The 22,768-nt window shown below is 32.5% G+C and overlaps 1 protein-coding gene across 1 annotated transcript in view; it reads left to right on the forward strand.

Moving 5' to 3' along the window:
* The window catches only part of LOC143912652 (neural cell adhesion molecule 1-A-like), a 186,173-nt gene that overhangs the window by 136,642 nt on the left and 26,763 nt on the right, over nucleotides 1-22,768 (forward strand). The window contains exons 2-3 of the mRNA XM_077431948.1: nucleotides 6,070-6,191; nucleotides 10,150-10,342. Coding sequence (XP_077288074.1) covers nucleotides 6,070-6,191; nucleotides 10,150-10,342 — 315 coding nt within the window. The remainder of the gene's footprint in view (nucleotides 1-6,069; nucleotides 6,192-10,149; nucleotides 10,343-22,768) is intronic.

A 22,768-nucleotide genomic window follows, 5' to 3' on the forward strand; every position in this document is an offset into this window, starting at 1 on the left:
GCATTGAAGTAAGCTAATCAATGCTAGCTATCATCACCGAACTCATTAAAATGTACATCGAAATCTTGTGTCAGATCGATGCAATGACAGCTAGCTTTCAATACGCCTCTTTCTACCACCCTTTCACAACTCACAGGTTAAACAGTTATAACATATGTATACTTTTTTCACTCATCTCATATGAACTTAATATTACAAGCTATTATACTGTAACGTGGGACCTACGATAGACAGTATTCGCTGTCTAAGTGCATTCGGGGGTGAACAATGAGACTCCCGAATTGTACGTGAATAGACAACGGATACATACATGAATCGGGGAAGCTGTGGTGAGCAACTTGTCCTTTATAAGGAGGTAAATACGCCATATCAGATTATTCTGGAGCGAGCGCTGGTTACGTGTGGACCTCCTGAATCATTCAATAAATGCTGTGAAGCTACTTTGGCTTTTCATTTGGATCCTGAACCCACCCCTACGCAACAATACTTTCTCCCATACGTTTTCAAATCACTAATATATAAAAAAAAATTATATATTTGTGATATTCGTGGCTCAACTATTGAAGTGCTTTGGCTCATTGGAAGACCAGTAAAGGTCAAAGTCCTCAGGAATGAGGGTATCTACAAGAATATATTTATGATCAAGACTATTTACTTTACTTAATATACTTTTTTTAAATTACTTAATATACTGCGCATTGAAGAATTAGACTGCTCTCAATCAAATGACTAAAAATACTAAAATAAAATAACTATGGTAAAATTATTACCATCCACTGCTGAATGAAAGCATCTATTCATCTCTGTTTTGGCTAACATTCATGCATCTGATCCCACACGCTTATCTTAATTCGTCGACCCAACTCATTATACCATTTTACATTATATTTGGGTAGGATTTGAGTACTCATTTTATACACCATCTATCCTTTCCACTAGGTTAGCTACCCTTGTCATATTATACTCATCCATGTGTTCCATTTCCTGTCATTGTTCCTTATTCTGAGAACGAGGTACTACATTGTGTATTTGGTTTACTATTAAACGGGAGTCTTAGAAGCATTGCGATATTATTTTTAGCCAGGTTTATTTGAAAACATCCAATTGCAAAACTAAATCTGAAAGTTTTATTCGATAAGGTAGAAGTATAGAGCTTGCATGCGATGCGTTGAAAAATTGACGACAAGTTTCAAACGAGTTTTCCCCGAGACACGTACACGATCTTTCTCACGAAGTTTTTCGTACACGAAGTGCAAACACTCCTCAAATATTGCAGCCAAATAAAATAGAACTATCCTATGCATAAAATGATTTTATCTAAAATTGGTTTCATACTATGTATATTCGATTGTTTTATCATTGAAATCACAATTTTACCAAAGATGGAAATTGTTTTTTAATCAAAACAAGAACTTAAATCTAATATTATACGAAAGAAGCATACGTTATTACATATATGGCCTCGTTCATAAATTTAAGACAAAGAGACCTTTTTTCCAAGAATTCGGTAACCATAAACAAATAAGGGCGGGGGAGTAATTTCACCCGCTGAAGAATTTAATGGAAAATACCGACTTTTCCGTTACGTAATGTGTGGTATGTAATATGTTGAGAGTTATCGACATTTTCCAATATCGTTCTGTTTTCCAAAGAACGAAACAGCATACAAGCTAGCTTTATATATGTATGTAGGTACTTCTACTGTAGCGACTCAATAAGAAAATTGCGGTTCAAGCCAATCGAGTTCTATTTTATAAATAAACACGGATATTTAAAATTATATAAACCAATACTTGAATACTAAATGGCGCTGAAAGCCTTTCAATGCTATTACGATTTCATTTATATGTATACATACATATATGTAATATACTAGTGGTTTTACCTGGCTTCGCTTGGTATTTGTAATATAAACCGCTTAAACATGGCTTATCTAATAGTAAATATTTTATTTAAATTTATTTTAATATTCATTTGTTTTTTATTTAACTTAAAGTCACCGATTCTACGAACCAACGATTGTTACATGTATAGTTACATATATACATACAAAGTCTCTTTCGAAATTATATATTAAGAAGATACGGAAAAATAAATTTTAAAGATAAAATATCTTATTTTTCATACTAATATATTTAGTAAAGATAATTTACTGTATTTTATTGTTTGTATGTGCTTAATCAAAACTTAAGCTATACGATTAATAATTTTTACATATGAGCCGTTATATTTAAAAGTGGCGGAAGTCCAATTTTCAGTTCCAAAAACACTATATCTGTTTGACTTAATTCACAAATTCTTATCACTTCTTTTAATTTGATATGTCGAAAAGCATGAATAAACGTGAAATTTTATTTGACATGAAAATCAGAATAAACGTATTACAGGCCACCAGTATTTTTAAAAATTGGGAAACATTAAATTCAACATTAAATTGTAATGTTTTGCGAAATATTTCTTGAAGAAAAGCCACTTTAAAATATAATGGCTTATATAACTTTTTATAGCAACCTAATTTGTAAAAGTATTGCAGTTTTTAGTTGAAAATTCACCGGCCAAGTTTACTTCAACTTTTCTTTCTTGCACAAACTTATCAAAAAATTGATTTTAATATTTTTATAATTTAATTTAACAACTAATTGGTTACTTTTTAAATATAATTTTGACTAGTCAAGTTTTTCATACAGTATTTGCTAATATTTTACTAACATCTAAATACCATTTCATAGTACATTTTGGGGTATTATTTTGTAAAATATTGTAGGATATAGTTTCATAGCCTAGAAGAATGCACGTATGAATGATTAAGTTCAATGAGTAGAACGAATTATGAGGTTGGTAACATGTAATGTTACATACAGGCCGTTGTGGCGCTCTGCCGAGTAAACAATGTTTTAAACCGGTCAATGAGTCTCATTTCACTCTACTGCCTGTTATGTCTTAAGTCTCCTGACAACTAGATCCTACATTTTGGGGGCTAGTCTGGTATTGAGAGTGCAAAGGTCAAATGAATTCATGGAGACATGGAGGTACATGGAGAAGGAGGCATGGAGGTACATACATACATACATAATCACACATATTTTATCTACATATATGTATGTACCATATGCTACGGTGAGTATTTATTCCCCAATGAAAGTATACTTTTACTATTAAAAGTATTTCGCCAACTCAGTCGGTGAAAGTATATTACACAATAGTTATATAAATAATAAATACCTAAATTACGACGTGTTATCTATTGGGGGAAGAGTGCATATTACTACTACCATTTCTGGTGGCAGATTCACAAATATTGTATTAAAAAAACGAAAAAGTGAAAAAAGTGTTTAAGGGTTGTTAAACCGATGGGTTTTCATCATTTTAATATGAACTCCGTTAAACGTCAGTTTAATTATACTCTCATTGTTAGTATGCAATCACTAGCAATAAGAAGATTATTTGAATTGTAGCGACAACTTCGGAACATTACATATGGTGTATATGAGTTTGTTTTACAGGAATTACAAGATAAAAAGTAAAAAAAAACTTCGCTTCCCTTCTTCGCAACTGAAATCAAATATCTTTGATCCTTTCTTTTCTAACATCCTATATTTAATCAACTTTTATCTAGAACTCTGACCCCATTTCCTGATCACATATTGCAGATAGTATCTTCCGAGATACTATCGTAAATTTATATCCATCGTTAATATAACATATTGAAAGACACGTATTCGACCACGTCGAGTTAAAATAACTCATACGCGGCAGTGTCGAAGGCTCAAATATTCGTTATTGGGTTAAGCCATCAAAGGCACCTGTAAAAAATACCTCGGCTCCCTTTTTTACAGGACCGAGAGATGAAAGAGGCTAAAATAGAGATCGGACGCAATATATTTCAGGAAACCACCCCACATTAATCTTTCTGAAATCAATAAGAAAGATGCTACGCTTACGACTTCATGATTCATGGGTCAACGGCACCCCACTCAATATAAATATCAATGTATGCTGAATATTTTCAGCGACGACGGTAATAAATATCTCGTCGATTCTGAAGGTTCACTTCCGATCGCTGCTTTTCAGAAAGATTCTCAGAAATCGTACACCTGCTAAAGGTCTCTCGTTACAAAATGATGATAATGTAAAGCCTTATTAATCTCCACTCGCCAGGAAACACAACTCTTGTTACGCTTCTGACTCAGCGAAGGCTCTTTCTCTCTCTCCCCACGCTTTCCCAGCATCCGAGCTTCCTCGGCCGAAAGCTCTCTAGTGCGCATTAATTTCGCACACATCTATGCGTATCCTCGGTAATCCCAGCAATTACCCAAATGAAGCGTTCCTAGAGAGAATACGCCGGACTACAGCCGGATGCTTTCACGTAGTAATAAATCACACGAATTCTGACAGTGAATACGAACTCAGATGTCGGAAATCGGTGAACTAGTTTTTACATCCGTAGTCTTTTATAATATCGCTGGAAGTTTGATTCACATGCATAATATTCTCATACGTAATGTGTGGAACAATTATTATACTGTGGATCGCCTTTTATCTTTTACCACTTAATGATTTTTGATGAACTTAAATACAATACATAGCCAGCAGTTTGGCTTAGTGATAGCGTATATATTTTGCATCACTGAGGTCATAGGTTCGTGTCCTCGCCACTGCTGGTTAGATTTGGGGGTTTTGTGACTCCAAATCGATCGTTTCTCTATCAGAGTTTGCCAATTTTATCTGATCATTGCTGAAACGGTTCCTGAAAATTGGTATTAAATCTAATCCTGTTGTCACAAAAATCTGCCTGTGTATAATTTGTATTAATTATACACAGTAATCTGAAATTCATAGATGTCACTATGATTATTATTTCTGATTAATTGTTATATTCTATTTATTCTGATTGTATATGTATGTATTACTGTATTTCTGATTTCTGATTGTTTATGTATTTCATTAACGTACACCCGTCGCATTGGAGCAAATCTGTAATGGCGAGTGTGTATTGATTTGTGACAATAAAAAAAAAAAAAATAAATAAATATACAATTATAAATTCAGAAAAATCAGATTTAATCAACAATTTCAATATTTATATAAAATGATTTTAAGACAAATATTACACCAGGAGTTGAATGAACCAAGTACAAGGAAACCTTGGTTTTAGCATTAAGATTAAGTACTTCAATACGAATCACGTGATTCACGAACATTTTTCTTTTATTATTACTTTTTTTTTATTATTTTAAAGCACCACTAGTATGCCCGGGTCGAACCGGGACAAAAATTCTCGGAAATTCACAGAATTCTTGATGTTCGTGTATTGGGAATTCTTATCTCGGATCCCGGGAAATAATTTCAACCAAAACATTCTTTAAATGTTATAAAAAAGCAAATGTATATCCTACGATGAAAGTATTATGAGGCCATTCAATACTCATAACTATAAGTAAACTGTATTAAGGCCCTGCTCTTAACTATAAAACCAAGTGAAAGAATTTTTTTCCGTTTCTGGAAATATTTAAACCAAATCTAGGCTTTCAGATTCTCATTTAAATATTTGAGTATCATTAAGAATCAATTTCAAAATTTACTTTTATAATTAAAATTTTTTCTAGTCATATATTGCTAACTTTTTTTAATATTTTGTAAATAAAAAATAATTAAATTGAAAAAAAATATGAACATCGTATGTCCCGGGATCCCGGAAATCCTGGAAACAATCCTGAACTCCATCCCGTGTCCCAGGAATTAAAAAAACCCAGGAAATCAGAAACCCTAAACTCCAGTGAAAGCTTATAACTAGCAAATTATGTGTTTTATTTCCATTGTACTTTAAATGAATATATATCAATGAAATGTTCCAGTATTGTGTGAATATTCTCCGAAAAGCATATTAAAAACACTCGTCGGCAATAACTCTAGTGAATAAGCTACGAAATTATACTTTTTTCGTGCGACTAATAAATTTACAAACAATTCAAATTGTATAATGCGTAGAAACAATTTGTTGAAGTATATAATATGATTTTTGAATAAAATATATTTTTTAATAATATTCTTTCATTTGTTTTTTTCCAGATCTTACAACATGCAACAAAAACGCAAAGAATACTCTAAGCATCCAGCCCGTACACAGCGAGATGATACTCTTAATCAACGAATCTTACATGGTCGCATGTTACGGAAACAATAACGAAAAGGTAAAAGTCATTATAATTTAATTTTACTTGAATTTTCTCAATCGAAACAATGTGAAAATTCAACGAATCAAAAGTGACATCTATGATCGACATACTAAACTTTTCGTCGTATAGTATTAAATATTTAATTTTATTTCCAATGTTTCAACGTACATTATGCAGAGTAGGAAATGTGGAATTTCTTTTATATATTTATTTTTGACATTCGGAATGCGCGAGGCATTTCAGCCTGTATACTTTAGGAATTTTTCATTTGGTTACTACTTCATGCATCATCAGTTTAAGGCTCCCATGGTGCCTACAACGCGCGTCTATAAGCAATTTTCAAAAAAGGCTTCAGGATTCTAACACAAAATTTCCACATAAAAATAAAACTCGCTCATATTTATCATATGAAAATAGCCCTTAATAATTAATTCCGAACATATACAAGCTATATTTTATAACTATTACAAATGCTTTCGCCGTTTAATAAACTTTCGGTCTTAACTTTTTGTGGAATTCCTTTATTTTCCTATTGCGATCCTCATTTTCTTTGCTACTATAACGGTTAAGGCTTCAATTTCCACAGGAATCTCAGATTAATAAGTTTCGAACACAAAGACCTGCGTCACAGTTTTCTTTTGTATACGAACTTTTTTAAGAAAACCTATATATATACCCTACTGCAATCATTGTAATGTAACAAAAAAAAAAAAAATATATATATATATATATATATATATATATATATATATGTATATATATACATATATATATATATATATATATATATATATATATATATATATATATATATATATATATACGTATATGTATATTACAGTAACACAACTGCGACACATTATTGCATACATATGAACTTTAATATTTGTTTTTCGACGATTCGTCATCATTGCCATAATAAATATTGTTATTTTTAAATATAGTGCATTCAATTAGTGTAAACGTTTTTATAAACTCATAAAAAATCGATCATGGATCATAATTTTATATTTAACATTTTTTTTCATTATAAAAATTAAACATACGCAAATGGTCATTCTGATTATACATAAAGACAGTTTATGTAATAATAATAACAAGATTTAAGAAAAAAAATAAATATGGTTTTAAAAATATTGATAAACGAAAATTTATGAAATGCTATTGGTTAGACGGCAGGCAAGGGGTTAATAACCAATGAATGAAAGACATCCCTCGATCCATTATGGTCATGAAAACATTTCCTGAAAATTTTATACATATACATATGTCTATTGGTTTAAAAGTTACAAAGTTTTTAGTAAAACCATTCGTATTTGCCGATTTTCGCAAAAAATTAGCGGTATTTGGCGTAAGTTTCTATGGTAATCGCGCGGTCCCTAAAGTGTTAAAGTTTGTGAATTTTTACGATTTGGTAACTCTCGGTTTTTCCGAAAGATACTGTAGTAAACAAAATCTACGATTTATTTTCTTCGGGTCGTAACATTGTTTAACCTTGTTCTGATTTATGCATGTCCATATCACGAGCTTCAACTATACGACATTACTACAAAATAATTTGTTTACGTTTTTTTTATAAAGCCGCACTATATGGTTTGCTCTCTGCTTCGTTGTCATGTATCATTATTATTATTATATGTGGCAAAACATGTATTATAGTTTGTAAACAGTGAAGGACGGTCAACAATAGAGACACTCCCCATAGTCGAGAGATGGGTCACCGAAATCACTTCTGACCCTGCTCGTTGATGACCCTTGCATGTGATCTTCCTCCTATTGTAATCGCTTTCAATTATTTTTTTTTATCGTGAACTATGTACATAAATCAAACTGCATGTACTACAATAGTAATTTCATACGCAGTTTCCTCATTCGAAACGTTGCTATCTAATTTTTCATTTCGCAAAGTGCTTTTGTATAAGTTTTTTATTTGAAATACAAGTTACGTAATTTTAATCAATGATTAATTTAGCTAAAAGCATTTTTAAATTAATAATACATACTTACATATCTATTCATTCATTTGCATGTCTATTTTTTTTATTGTTCTACTTTTACTTTATCTATGTACGTAGTAACAATAGATGAAGTTTTTTTGTGCGAAAATTCGAACTCAAGATTTTGACTGATTCGAACTTAGAATCGATCATTGATCACGTTTTCATGGTTTAGAAAAAAATGTGTGTATGTGTGTTAGTATGTTAGTATATGTATGTGTCTGTGTATTTTGGAGATATTTTGTACATCGTTCGTCCCATTGAACTGAAACTTAGTATAGATACAACGTGAATATTTTTTCAAATTTTTAAGCTGTCCGGAAGTGGTATCTGCCCTTATAGTTGACGTCTTTTTTTTTTGTTTTGTTTTGATTTAAGTTTTTGATTTAATTATCTCCTAAACCGCTCAACGAACTAGACTGAAACTTTTTTACATGTAATATAATATAAATGATACAGTTTTACTCTATGAGTTTTTCTTATGTTTTTCTCAGAAACCTTTCGGTGTAATGAACTGAAAATTCATATCTAGTTTTATTATAATTTAACATATGTATGTATATTGAATATGCCTGATGAAAAAGATTTTGAACATTAAACGCCAATATGTTACACAAAGTCCAGTGCACTCAAAGAAGTATGGAACGCTGTATGCTCAGCATAAAGAGGAGAGACAGAAAACGGAATACGTGGGTGAGAAGTATGACAAGATTAGTGAATATACATAGTGGAGATAGTGTAGAAATTTAAATGGAAATTGCCGGGTCACATAGTTTGAAAAATGGATGAAAGATGTACAAAAGAAGTGCTAAACTGATACCCGACAGAAAGTAAAAGTGTTAAAGGAAGGCCACAAGGAAGATGGGTAGAGGAAATTATAAAAATTTGGGTGAGATGGATGGTAATTGAGCATAACACAGACGAATAGAAGGGTTTTGTAGAGGCCTTCATCTAGCAGTGGATGGCGAATGTCTGTAAATGCTAATGATGATGATATTAAATATATCTTCAAGAGTATAATAACTACATTTTTAGTGAATTTCTATACATATAGCCAGTGCCGACGAGAGGGGGGAGGGGGGAGCCGGAGTAGAGGGGAGAGTTTCCATTTCGGAACATTTTATATTATTCTACATAAAAATACATGTATTTATTTATTGCCAAATGTTTTTGTTTTTCGATACTTTGACTTTGTATCCATGTGAAATCCTACCCGTTATATCATACTTTCTTATTCAATTATTTTAAAAATAACAACCAACATACATATATGTAGATATTTTTCTAATAATTCTGATAGGTATTTCGCTTATTTAAAATATATCTATAAGATTTTTTTAGTTTGTCAAAGGGCCCCGAATTATTTTTCCCACAGCTCAAGATTCTTCTCGGCGGCCCTGCATATAACGATACGTATTATTAACAATTAGTTGATTATGATAACTGGCATGTTAAAGTTTGAACCTTCGAGTTTCATCTATTAAGATCACTAACCTACTGACATGTTTGTAAACAGTTGTGAAAAATTTGATATGATACAACATTACATAAAATCCATTCAAATGTGAAATAATTTTTATTTAAATTAATTACAGTCTTTTTGTTTGGACAGAACTACGTATATGCATACAAACACACACATTAGGAATTAATTCACTCATTAAATTCACTCTAAAATATACACGCGTACGTATAGATCTACCCGATCAAAGGCATCAGGTTTAATCTACCACGCCACCGTGCGATGGGCCCATCACTATTCCTCGAAGTTTGCCTCTGCTGTATTTTACAGTTTCTGCTAAGCGTAATTTATCGTCACGGCACGGAAGCAGGAGGGGCGGGTGGGATGGTGTGAGGAGGGGGGGGATATAGGGGTTAGAGGTGACTTGTTAAAGTGCGTAACTGTGAGTGATGGGGCGCCGTGTCCGTCGATATCGAGACGCATCGGTTAATTTGGATGGTTTTGAACTTTACAGGTGAGGTGGATGAGCCCCAAGGGCGAAGTGGTCGCCGACAGCAAGGGTCGGCTGCACGTGGAGAGCCGCAAGGACTTGCCCAGTGGGGCCCAGGCCCTCGTCTTCGAGCACGTGGCCAAGGCAGACAAGGGAGAATGGAGCTGTCACGCTGACAACCAGAACTATACCAAATCCTTGAACATGACCGTCTACGGTAACTATACATCCATTATATATTTATTAAGAATTTGTTTTATCTTCAGACGTTTTCATTTGTGGTCACTTTCAAACTTTTTGTGGTCGACTTCTAGTGTATCGTTTTAATGATGATTTGATTCTACTAAACGTACCTACCTATACGTGTAGCCCGTGATGTCTAGCTACGGGGTCTACGTGACGAGCCAGAATGTTAAATTACAGAAAACACAAATATCGGAAGGCAAAGATCGAAAATAGAAAGATTTTAAGTCGAAAGATCAAAAAAAAAGGGTGCATGGTAAACGGTACATACTCACTTAATTTGCGCGAGCAGGGTACAACAGGAACAAGAGGAACAGACTTTTCCTCCCGTATTCTGCGCGCGCACATTAATACGGGAGGAAAAGCCTGTTCCTCTTGTTCCTGTTGTATCCTGCTCGCGCAAATTAAGTGAGTATGTACCGTTTACCATGCACCCTATTTTTTATCTTTCGACTTAAGATCTTTCGGTTTTCGATCTTTGCCTTCCGATATTTGCGTTTTCTGTAATTTAACATTCTGGCTCGTCACGGAGACCGCCAGCTACGAACTACATAGATGTGTACTTTGTTTTATTTATACCATCGAACATGTAAACTCGCCTTTACAAATCGCTCCAAAGCAACAAGTATCCTAATACAGATCAATAAACACTAGATTACACTAGATTAAATATAAATACATAATTATTAGTTTTTTTTTTCAATTAATCATGCACACTCGCCTAACAGATTGCTCCAAAGCGGGGAGTGTGCTAAGCAGATTAATAATATACATAATTATTACATACATACACATGTAAATCGAAGCAATGCCTGACATCTACATATGGTCAGATATTACAAACTTCGTATACAATACGATCAATAACATTTTTCATGTAACAATACGAATTTTTACATTCAATAAACATCCATAGAGACATCCATGAAGATAAATCTGGCGAAACATGAGATATAACAATAACTCAAGGCTTGCAATAGAAAATTGGGGAGGAAGAGCCCATTTTACAGGAACCGTTTCAATGAAAATCAGAAAAATTGGCAAAATCTATTAAGAAACGATCGACCTCGACAAACCAAGGTTTGGCCAACAACGAGACTCTAGTGGGAATTGAAACCGTGACACCCTGCATGAAAGAATACAACACTCACCACTAGACCACGCTGCTGGTTTATTTATTTAAGTTTGAGTTATTGTGGCATTGCGGTAATTCCGAATGCACCATAATGGTCGAAAACAAAACACAGAGAGATGACAAAAATAAAATATAATAAACTAAAGCATTATAATAGTAGCAGATACAATAAAATTTTTAACAAAATACAAAGTGGTGAATTTCTTGCACCTACAGCCAGTTCCAATAAATACGAAGCAGCTGCAAATACCAAACATCCCTGCGAGGCCCAAATGGAAGAGAGAAGATCAAATTCCACTCACACATCACATTCAATTATGAAAATAAGGATGAACGCAGACTCAGAGACAGATAGGTTAAAATAATCTCCGATAATATACGTTCACTAAGGTGGAAAACATCACATACAGGCTCAGTAGCAACGGTTTCATTGAGAGTTCGAATAGCTCTTGGATTAGGAGTCATTCGATAAAGAACTGGGCGAGCAAGAGGTACAACCATCAAATAATGATGATTAGGAGCGTAAAATCCCAACTGTTCCAGCAACGACGGGCATAACGTGTTACCACGTAGAAGCTGAAGATTATTTATTTATTTTGTTTGGAAAATTAGCAGTTTATTAAATTACATATACATATATGATATCTATGGTCAAACATTACAAAGTAGTATTGCAAGTATATTATGCAATACGATCAATACATCCATTTATACAATGCGAATTCATAGAAACATCGTGCATTGAGACATCTGTGGAGAAATTTTTGCAGCATTTTATTATAAAATCGGCGAACCTGAAGATGCTGAATAACTCGAGAATCGCAAGAGAGATAAGAAAGGAGATGCCAATTTTACAGGAACCATTTCAATGAAAATCTGAAAAATTGGCAAACTCTGATAGGAAAGGATCGAATCCCGGAGTCACAAATCAATATCTGGCCAGCAGCCACTAGTGGAACTACCATTAGACCACGCTGCTAGTATGTATGTACACTCTCTTTTTATGCGATAGATGCGTTCCGCGGGATACTGCATAAAAAAAGACTTGGCTTATGTAGAAAAAGTAGTGATGCGTTACACAATTTTTAAGAATAAAAGTAGGAATCCTTTGTATTTTGTATGTATTGGTTATTAAAGTATAGAAGGGAGGGAGGATATCGCTCAGGAATGTCCAATCTCGCCTGGTTTGAGCCTGGTTGCGGCCCGAGTTTGCACAAAACAAGGCCGGTTGGGCTTACCTTCCACCTTTCTCAACACCAATACGGACACATGATAACATCACTTTCAGACAAAGTGCGGGAAACGAATTCCGCATGTAGCGTATGTCAACAACTAAAACTAAGATGCAACGTTATGGTAATAATAAATTATGTTTTGTGTTTTTTTTGAGAATTTCCATTTAATATAAACGGCCCAGGCCAAACCGCACTCACTTTATATTATTATATTAGGCGGACCGAAAAGTAATCAAAATTTTTCGACATGCTCTTTCGTAGTCAGTTTGTGTCGAGACACGTTCTAGTAAACACTTAAATGTTGTTATATGTTGAAGCTGTTGTTGTTAATTTATTGTTTCTACCTGAAAAAAAAAATCTACCTGAGGAAGGATGTCGAAACCAATAATAGAGGAAAGTCACTTACGTCATTTGATGCTGTTTATGTTGGACCAAGTAATGAAGGCAAACGAAGCACCGATTCTAACGGGGATATTCTGAAACTAAAAAGTGTCATCGGTGGTATAAACAATTTAAAAATGGAAATAGGGACATCAAGGATATCGCACGAAAAGAGCTCAAAAATTAGATGATAATTTATATTTATATTATTTATATTTTATTTTATTGATTTGGCTTGGCTGGTTTTCCTGCAGAAGACCAGCAAACCGTACTATTTTATTTATTTTATTTTATTGTTACAAATCAATATACACTCGCCATTACAGATTTTCTCCAATGCGACGGGTGTACGTTAACGAAATACAGAATACATAAACAATCATAAATCAGAAATACAGTAATACATACATACATATACAATCAGAATATATAGCATATAACAATTAATCAGAAATAATAATCATAGAGACATCTATGGATTATTTTTAGATTTTTTTTGTATACAATTTTTATACATATAATAAATACGAAATTATAGAGATGTCTTTAGAGATATCTATAGATTTCAGATTCCTGTGTATAATTATTACAAATTATACACAGGCAGATTTTTGTGACAACAGGATTAGATCTAATACCAATTTTCAGGGACCGTTTCAGCAATGATCAGATAAAATTGGCAAACTCTGATAGAGAAACGATCGATTTGGAGTCATAAAACCCACAAATCTAACCAGCAGTGGCGAGGACTCGAACCTTTGACCTCAGTGGTGCTAAATATATACGCTACCATTAAGCCAAACTGCTAACTATATATTATTAAAAAAACAGTTTCACTACTTTATTTACATACCTCATATGTACTACAGATGTATGTACGAGTATGTATGTGTGCAGTCAATTTTGCACCAAGAAGTTTTACTTCTGTACATGCAGAATAAAATTCAAATTTTTCCCGAATCTCAGTGGGATAGCACGCCACAAGATGTAACCCGTCGAATTAGGATGCACACGGGTTATGTACATGCGAGTGTGTGTGTGTGTGCGTGCGTAAATACATATGTACATATATGTATGTATGTATATTCTGGAACGTACATTTTATTTTGGTTTAACGCCTGCAACGGCGTGCAAAATGGTCCCCGAAAGTCCGGAAAAAGTGGACTGCCACGACCGCAAATGCGACAGGACAAATAATAGTAAAACCTATGCGGGTCGGGGGGGAGCTTTTCGCAAATTAAACCCTGATGTGTTCTCCTCGCTCTGTTTAACACGTTAGCATGTGGACACATACGTATGTACGTATGTATATATGTATACACACACACGATTCAACATCTCTCGGACGCTATTTCGCAACATCGTGTAAACACGTCCTAAGTTTTGGGATAGCTGGCCTTGTTTAGGCGCGTTCGTAGCGCAAATATTATTAGGCCTGCGAGAGATTCGCTAAGAAAATATACGAGAAACCTACAATGTATGTATGTATACCGATGTTAGGTTTTCTTATTGTGTTTGAATGATTCAATTCGAATTAATTTAATTTTTATTTTTTGAGATGTTATAAAACCTCTCCACAGTGGTGGTTTTTGCTTTATCTACATACATACATATGTACATATATGTACATATACGAAGTATCAATAAATATTTTATTTATATATATACATATATATATATATATATATATATATATATATATATATATATATATATATATATATATATATATATATGTATTTTGTTTGTCAGAAATTTTACGAGATTCTGATTCATGTGTATTCAGTATCGATTTTATTAAACATACATATGTACATATGAGCCGTTATATTTGAAAGTTGCATACGTCTACTATTCTTCATTTCGAGAAATTTTTCGCAAAACATTAAATATAATGTTTTGCGCTTAGCAATATTTAAAAATACTGGTGATAAAAGGATGTATCGAACTAAAAGTAGTGATAACAATTTGTGGATTAATTGAAACTGAAAGAGTGTTTTTGGAATTGAAAATTAGGCTTCCGTCACTTTCAAATATAGCGGCTCATATATGCGTTTTAAATTATGTCATGTGTCTGTGTATTTTGGAGATAGTTCAAACAATTTAAATCCTGTCATGATGAAATTCGTATTGGTCAATGAAATGCTAACCCCTATGTTGTAATTATTTTTCAAAAATTTTATTCGATTGAAAGTAGTGGTACGTTTTAGATCTTCTCAATTATTTTGATGGATTATGTTGATTTTTTTACATTGTTTAATAGATATAGTTAATTTTAGAAAATTGTATTTTTTTTTATGTTTTTTATCAGCAGGAAGTAGTGCTTTCACTCCTAAGCTTCTGCTGAACTTTTACCGAAACGGTTCAGTATATCAAACTAAAATTTCATATCTATAAGTTTCAGTTTAAGATTAAGTAACATAATAAATTTGTTCAAAGTTCCGCCTACAGGGAATGGCAGCTTACTTTTGTTATAATTTTCCTATGCTATTTATTTTTCCTATCTTTACAATACAATCAAATTACATATAATCCTTATATTAATATCATGATCAAAATTTTCATCGTAAAATTTAATGAACGAAAAAAGTGATTCTTTTTTCCATCGCTCGTATATGAAATGATGAAAATATTGAATGGAAAAAATAAGCCGTGGAGCATAATGGAGTGTGAAAAGTTCTCTTGCACTTTTCGACGTATTATTAACCGACTGCAAAGCTCAAACTACTTTTTTGATGCTTTTGGTGAGGCGAGCTTACATCTAAATCCGACTCGGTATGTGCCCATGTATATTATACTAGCGAGAGAAATGTTACTATTTCATTTTATGTTTTCTTTTTTGGCTTTTTGTTTCAACGAGCAGACCAAAAGTAAATGCGTCAACGTCGAAATACATCAAACTGGTGCCTTTTTGCGACAGTCCCATTGTGATCTGCCATATTTGACTGGCCGAAACTAACCGGATTTATGTCGCAAATTTACAAAGCTACGTTGAATAGATTTCGATTCAATAGAATTTTTGCGCTTCCGCTTTTTTTGAATTCCACGACGTGATGTATTTGTTAATAAAACGTATGCAAAATCGCTGACGTATAATTATAAGTACGCGATTGCATTCGTATTGGAACTATGTATGTATTTTAAAGTTTAATTGTAAAATGGAGGTAGGGAAAAAGTTACGAAAAAAAGCTGTCGTGATGTAAAAATCGTTCCGGCAAGCACGATTCGATAGGGCCGCAAAAGTAATGAATCATAATGGTAGAAGGGTGCTTCAAGGAAAAATTCCCTTTGTGGAATATAATTGAAGACCTACAGCATCCGTCGCTTCAGTCGGAAAATAAAGTGAAAATCACTAAGGGGAAAAAATAGGAAAATATACAAAAGCCCATAAAGAAGTGCCGCGCGTCCGATCAATTTATTATTCACCGTCGTTGCGATATTAATTGAATGTTGGATACGATTCAATATTAAAACCATTGCTTAACTTATCAGTTGAATTCATTATTTTTCAATTTAATATAATTATATATGAATTAAATGTTCATTAAAATTTTACTTTGATGTGCATCGAAACGTATGGTTGTTTTAAATTGAAATCGTTTTCACATTAAATATTGAATATAAATTAAATATCCACGAATTATTATGTTATGTTAGGAACGCACAATTATTGTTTTAATACTGAAATTGCCTCATATTTTCTTTTTCTACCATTGATTTTCCAAAGATACGTTTTCGGATCATATTATAAATAGAAATGATACGCGTTGTTTTGTTTGCATTTTCTCGATATCTCTTTGTTTCTCGCATCGGAGCTTTAAGGCTTTATAAAAGCCCCCGAATGGGAGATCTGCAACCAAAGCATCGAATATTCGATAATCTGAATATTGCGCGATCGTACTTATAAGAGCGAATTTCGGAAAACGTAATATATGTATTTTAGTATCTAAAAGTATTGTATGTGAATTCTGATATGTTATTTATTCGTTTGTGCGGTATTATCTCAAGGTGAAATATTTTCAGGTAGCTTTCGGTAAACATACATATAAATCATATACAAACAATTAGTTTGACATGAAAAGACGTTAGAGGAGAAGTTACGGCGTAGCGTCTTTTGAAACTGACCGCTACGAGAATATAACGTCATTACCGGTCTAGAGAGGATATTTATGAAGGGATAGCCCCGGAAAAAGGGCTCGTCCTGTAGCCTATCTAATGCTAATTCATTACCGAACATGCCCACAGATACTTAGGTTGCAACGCAAATTTGTATTCAGTTTAATTTTATATATACATACATATACATATGTAATCTAAATTTAAAAAGTAAATAAAATGAATGCATATATCTAAAGAATTTGTCATTTCTTGTGACCAATATTAGATCAAAGTTAATATTATTCCGCATTGAGATGTCGGAATGTCGATGTAATCGTGTCTAGATTATTGCATCAAATATTATTAAAACTTTAAGATTATATTTATTTAGATAATGAAATAAAATCAAAAACACGTTAAAAATACAGTGGTTATTGAAAAAATATGTAGAGCAATAAATTATAATTAAACTGTTATTAAAAACTTATCTGATACCTTTGTTTTGAACAATCGACTTATCGTTTGTTTGTAATTAATACATTTTTTGTGAGCACAACATTGCGTTTATGTATTTACGAGGTTTATTCAGATATACATATAATATTTACAAAGAAGCTATATTAATACTCTACATTCATCAGGTAAAATAAATATATTTTAATTAATGAATTTTTATGAATACATGTTTGCATACATTCAATATATTTAAAATGATTTTATTTTATGTAAAAATAAAATAAGATGATAAGCTTAAGTACTATGGTGAATAAGGGGGGTGTGGTAATTATCCTCAGAGGGGTGATTTTGCCCATTTCCAAAGGATAATAAGCTGTTTTTTTTGCATTAAAGAAAAGTTTATAATAATATATTGTCCCGGAGAAAGTTTGTAAAATAAAAATAAATCTTCGACGCTCGCGGAATGATAATTTAATTAATTTGTTCCCCGGAAAATGCGCACGCATTAAATTTCGACAATAATAATAAATCGAGTTTGGTTTGGGAACTTTTTCGATTAAGCATGCAAAAGGACACTTCCGTCCTTTCTCCCCCCCCCCTCACTTGAAATGAAACATATTGACGAGCGAATAAAAAAAAGGATTGATTTATATGACCGCAGAAAGGGAGAATATTATAATAATCATCACGTTTCTTCATTCTTCGCTGTTGGGCGTTGATATGTGAGGGGGTGGGTGGTGGCGAGCATGCGGCCGAGCCTGACGTACGGAGAAAAGTTCAAGAAGACACCCCCATAAATCTAATGACAAAAAAGCATTTCTGTGTAAAAAATGTTCGTCGGCCGTGAGCGGGTCACTTCGAGAACGAAAAGAGGAATGATAAGGGTTATTACATTATACCCCCGGTTAAATTCGTCCCTTGCGTTTTGATTAATGAACGTCGGCACAATTTGCTACCTTTTATACGGAGACTCGTTCAAAATAAAATGATGATGATAATAATAATAATATGAAAAAACGTATATGCGTATAGTACATATGTACATACATACACAGAGGATGATAAATCTACGTAATTGTCGTCGGCTTCTTTTCAGCTATAAAATAACCCTTGATGTCTGACGTACATATGAAACGTCTTAATAATACGATCACAAAATTTCTATACCGTGACCTAGCGATAATTTTGAATTGATTTATGTCTGTTCTACCAACTTCTCCTGTGATTCCTTTTTATATGCCTATAGATCTTGCTCTTCTTTTAGCAATACTCCTCCTCACATTGAAATATTTTGTTGATCCTATTCTTGCTTTAAATTTCTATTATTTGCTCATTATTCTTAGTATCATATATCCCTAGTGTACCACTATTCAATGTTTTTATCTTTATTTCATTGTTGTAATTTATTTTTAGAAACTTGTTTGGTTTCAATATTGACATAAGTTGTGATGGTTTTCGTATTTGTTTTTTATAAATAAATAATAATGTAAATAAATATTAAGCCGTGAGATGAAAAATGTGGTCATAACGACGGTTTGGGGATATTTGGGAATGTACATACATACATATGATTCAATACAATTTTTATTTTTTTACTTTTTCAAAAGAGAAACATACGGCATTTCAATATTTTTTCATAACATTGAGACAAAATAAGTCTTTATATATATATGTATATATGTATATAAAATAAAATATACATGTCGCCTTTAAAATCGCTATAAATCCGAGATTTTCTCGGATAGAGCTAGGGTGAATGGGGTTGAATAGAATGACATTTAAAGTAACACAAATTATTTATTGGTCTGTTGATTTATAGTTGGTTATGCTTAAAATGTATGAAATTTTGTATGAAGTCAAATGATGAAATTATATTTCATTTTATGACTTTTATTTGTAGATCGGGTGAAAAATATGCGGTTCCTATTTATCAGCTAAGATGTTCTGAGTAATATGAATTTAGCATTTTTTTTACCATTGTGTCATTACGTCATTGCTTTGCCAAGGCAGCACCTATGACCACTTTTGTACACATTTACTATATATAAATTTATAATATTATTATTATAAATTTGAAATTATATTCAAATAATGGTGACAAATTATGGTAGTTGGTCAATGCAGACATATACTCTATACTCTATTTAACTATACATTAGTCTCAGGAAAAGTTAAAATTAATCCACATTTATAAACATGATTAAATTTTAGATATAATTTTCATAATGTTTTAATAATAGACAATAATAATTTTGATTCATAGAATTTAAATATTAGACTAAACATACATATTATCAATTTCTGAGTGAATATATAATATTATACATAAATTAAATTCATCGGGTCATTAAAAAAGGATGAAAACATTAAATACGGCTAATAGGAATTTCATATTTGGTCAGGACTCGCTTCCGCTTTTCTCCCCTCCTTCCCTTTTTTGGATCTCCCTCAAAAAAGACCTTCCTTTCGTTTAACCCCAATTTCCGCGGAACACAGTAACCCCCTCTCTCTCCTTCTCCTCAGTTCGGAAAGGCTATTTTCGCACATTCGCCAAAAATACGATCGCGGGTTGACACCGGGCGCCGTAAAGGGACGCACCCTGTGCGAAACTTCGAATTAAAGGGGATGAAATAGTCGGAAAATATTAAAATTTTATCTTTCACAATAACCGTTCACCTTCATATGTACGTTTGCGCAAACGTGTATTTTTCCTCGACTATCTTCGCGTGTATATATGCAGATTATATGAAATATATTTTATTATATTAGACGTGCGCGTAGATTTGGCACATTGAAAAATAAATAACGTTCAAACGAATAAATATCGTTATTACGTGCGGCGTGTGTGCAAAAATTGCGAAAAGAATGAACTTTTTTGTATGTGTGTACGTGTGTTTAATAAAAAAATTTTAGATACACGTGTAGAGCTCAACTTTTTACTCCTTAGTTGGTGTATACAAATTTTCTTTTTTGATGTGCAAAACTCGTTTTGAATTTACGACAAACCTAAGCAATATTAAAGTTTTGTGTATCGGTAATGTATTTTTTTAAAGGCAAGGCAGAAAGAATCATGTTCGATGTGAAGTTTTCCAGATTTTTTTTCATACTGGAAGTTCGATGTATTATATAACGAATTATCTTTCATTGTTCTATATATATAAAGACGTTATTCTGTGTGTGTCCTAAATCTAGCCGAACGTAATAATGAATCGATAAAAAGCCGAAATTTTGTATAAATTCATTCGGACCTTGAGTTCAGAGAGTTAGCGACGAAGCCATCATCGAATTTTCAATTGGCATTTTTTTTTAAACATTAATTGAAATTGTTTCTTTCTCGTCATATAAAAATATGTAATAATAATTTTTTTAGGGAGGTTTTGAACCATTTTTTTTGTTTTCATATTAAACAAATAAATATAAATATTTTAATTAAAATTAATTGAAACCGAAATAGCGAGTACGATTATCGGCGCGGACGCTCTAACAGCGGATCACGGCCGCCCCTAGATTCAGTGTTCTAAATGACACATATACATATGTAATGTAACTATATAATTTGAACTTTTTCTTATATTAAGTTATTTTATTTTATTTCAATTTTAATATATTAATATTAAATTAATTATATTTTAACGATATTTGTTAAAAAAAGAGAATAGCGCATCGAGCACAGCCTGTGTCTTTGTATTTATTATTTATATTTAACATAAAACTTTATTTTAATTCATGTATCAAATCCTTTCCGAAACCACCCGTTGAAATCAACGGGCCCAAAACTAATGTACATATATAATGTAGGATGTGAAAATAGACCTCAATATTACTACAGTAATACTCATAAAACTTTACAAATATATTTTATAAACTTTACAAGGTTTAAGAGGGCTGTACACCTGAAACCTTAATTTTGTTACCGTTCCCTTCTTCGATATATATATTGAGTGAATGCGACAATATATATCAATATATATATTGAAAGAATGCGACAGTTGCGCTTCGACCAGATAAAACGTATTTTAAATTGACAAAATCGAGGTTTAGTATTTTACTATTTTCTCCTCCAAAACTGAACCAATTTTAAAAAAAAATTCATCATCGGTATAAGAAAAATACTTTCTGTGCATCTATCGGCGTATTTTTTTTTAAATCGAGCGTTAAATAAGCACGCTGGACTCGTTTCGTGGGTGTAAAAAAGAGGCGATTTTATAGATGTTTGGCTCATATAAAAAATAATTAATCAAAAAAATAAAACGGTAGATGCACTTCAATGGTGGATATCCATAGCATATTAAAAAATAATTTCTCTAGTGCCATAATTGAGGAAGGTAGAAGTATAGTACGTTTGTATGGACAAGGCGCTAGCCAGCCAGCTTAATATTTTATAAACTTTACATGGTTATTACATGTATAACATAAGTTTTGAAATTTATTAGAAATGATATCTCAATTTGATGAATATTTCATTTTATTTGTATTAATTACTATCTTGCCCAACGTTTCTTGGGCGGATGAAAATTGAAAATAACTTTTCAATCGGTTCTAACCCTTTCCAAACCAAATTATAAAATTTACTATTGCGTAGTGGTGGGTTCAGAGATTCTCAAATCTCAAATGATAGGCCAAAGTCGGCTCACAGAATTTATTCTACGAATTAGGAGTTCCACGTGGAACTATTTTGTGTCCCTCCTTTAAACGGCAGGTAGCTGTGTGTTTGAACATGCAGTAATACGAATAGACCTGGCATAAACGATATTTCCCATAAACATTTTTCCTAAATACTTGGAATTCTCCACTTCTCATCGGTCCGAAATTTTTAAGTTACAATACCAAATGAGTCAAAATTAAAAATTGGTAGTCCTACGGTAAAAATTATCTATTTACATAGAGAAAATTCATTTACTGTGGAAATATACTAGGCGTTGTTTAGACGGATGGAAGTTGGGAGAAAATAGCTCTTCAAATAGCTTCAACTATTTCCAAATACGTTTGGTGGTTTTGCATATATTGATATAACATATAGAATACATAGTAAATATACTTACTTGGTATTGCCCGGTTGGTTTTTAATAAGAGTCCGATGACGGGCTTTAAGCTC

The sequence above is a fragment of the Arctopsyche grandis genome, chromosome 6 (genome assembly GCF_051622035.1).
Source record: "Arctopsyche grandis isolate Sample6627 chromosome 6, ASM5162203v2, whole genome shotgun sequence".
In the NCBI taxonomy this organism is placed as follows: domain Eukaryota; kingdom Metazoa; phylum Arthropoda; class Insecta; order Trichoptera; family Hydropsychidae; genus Arctopsyche; species Arctopsyche grandis.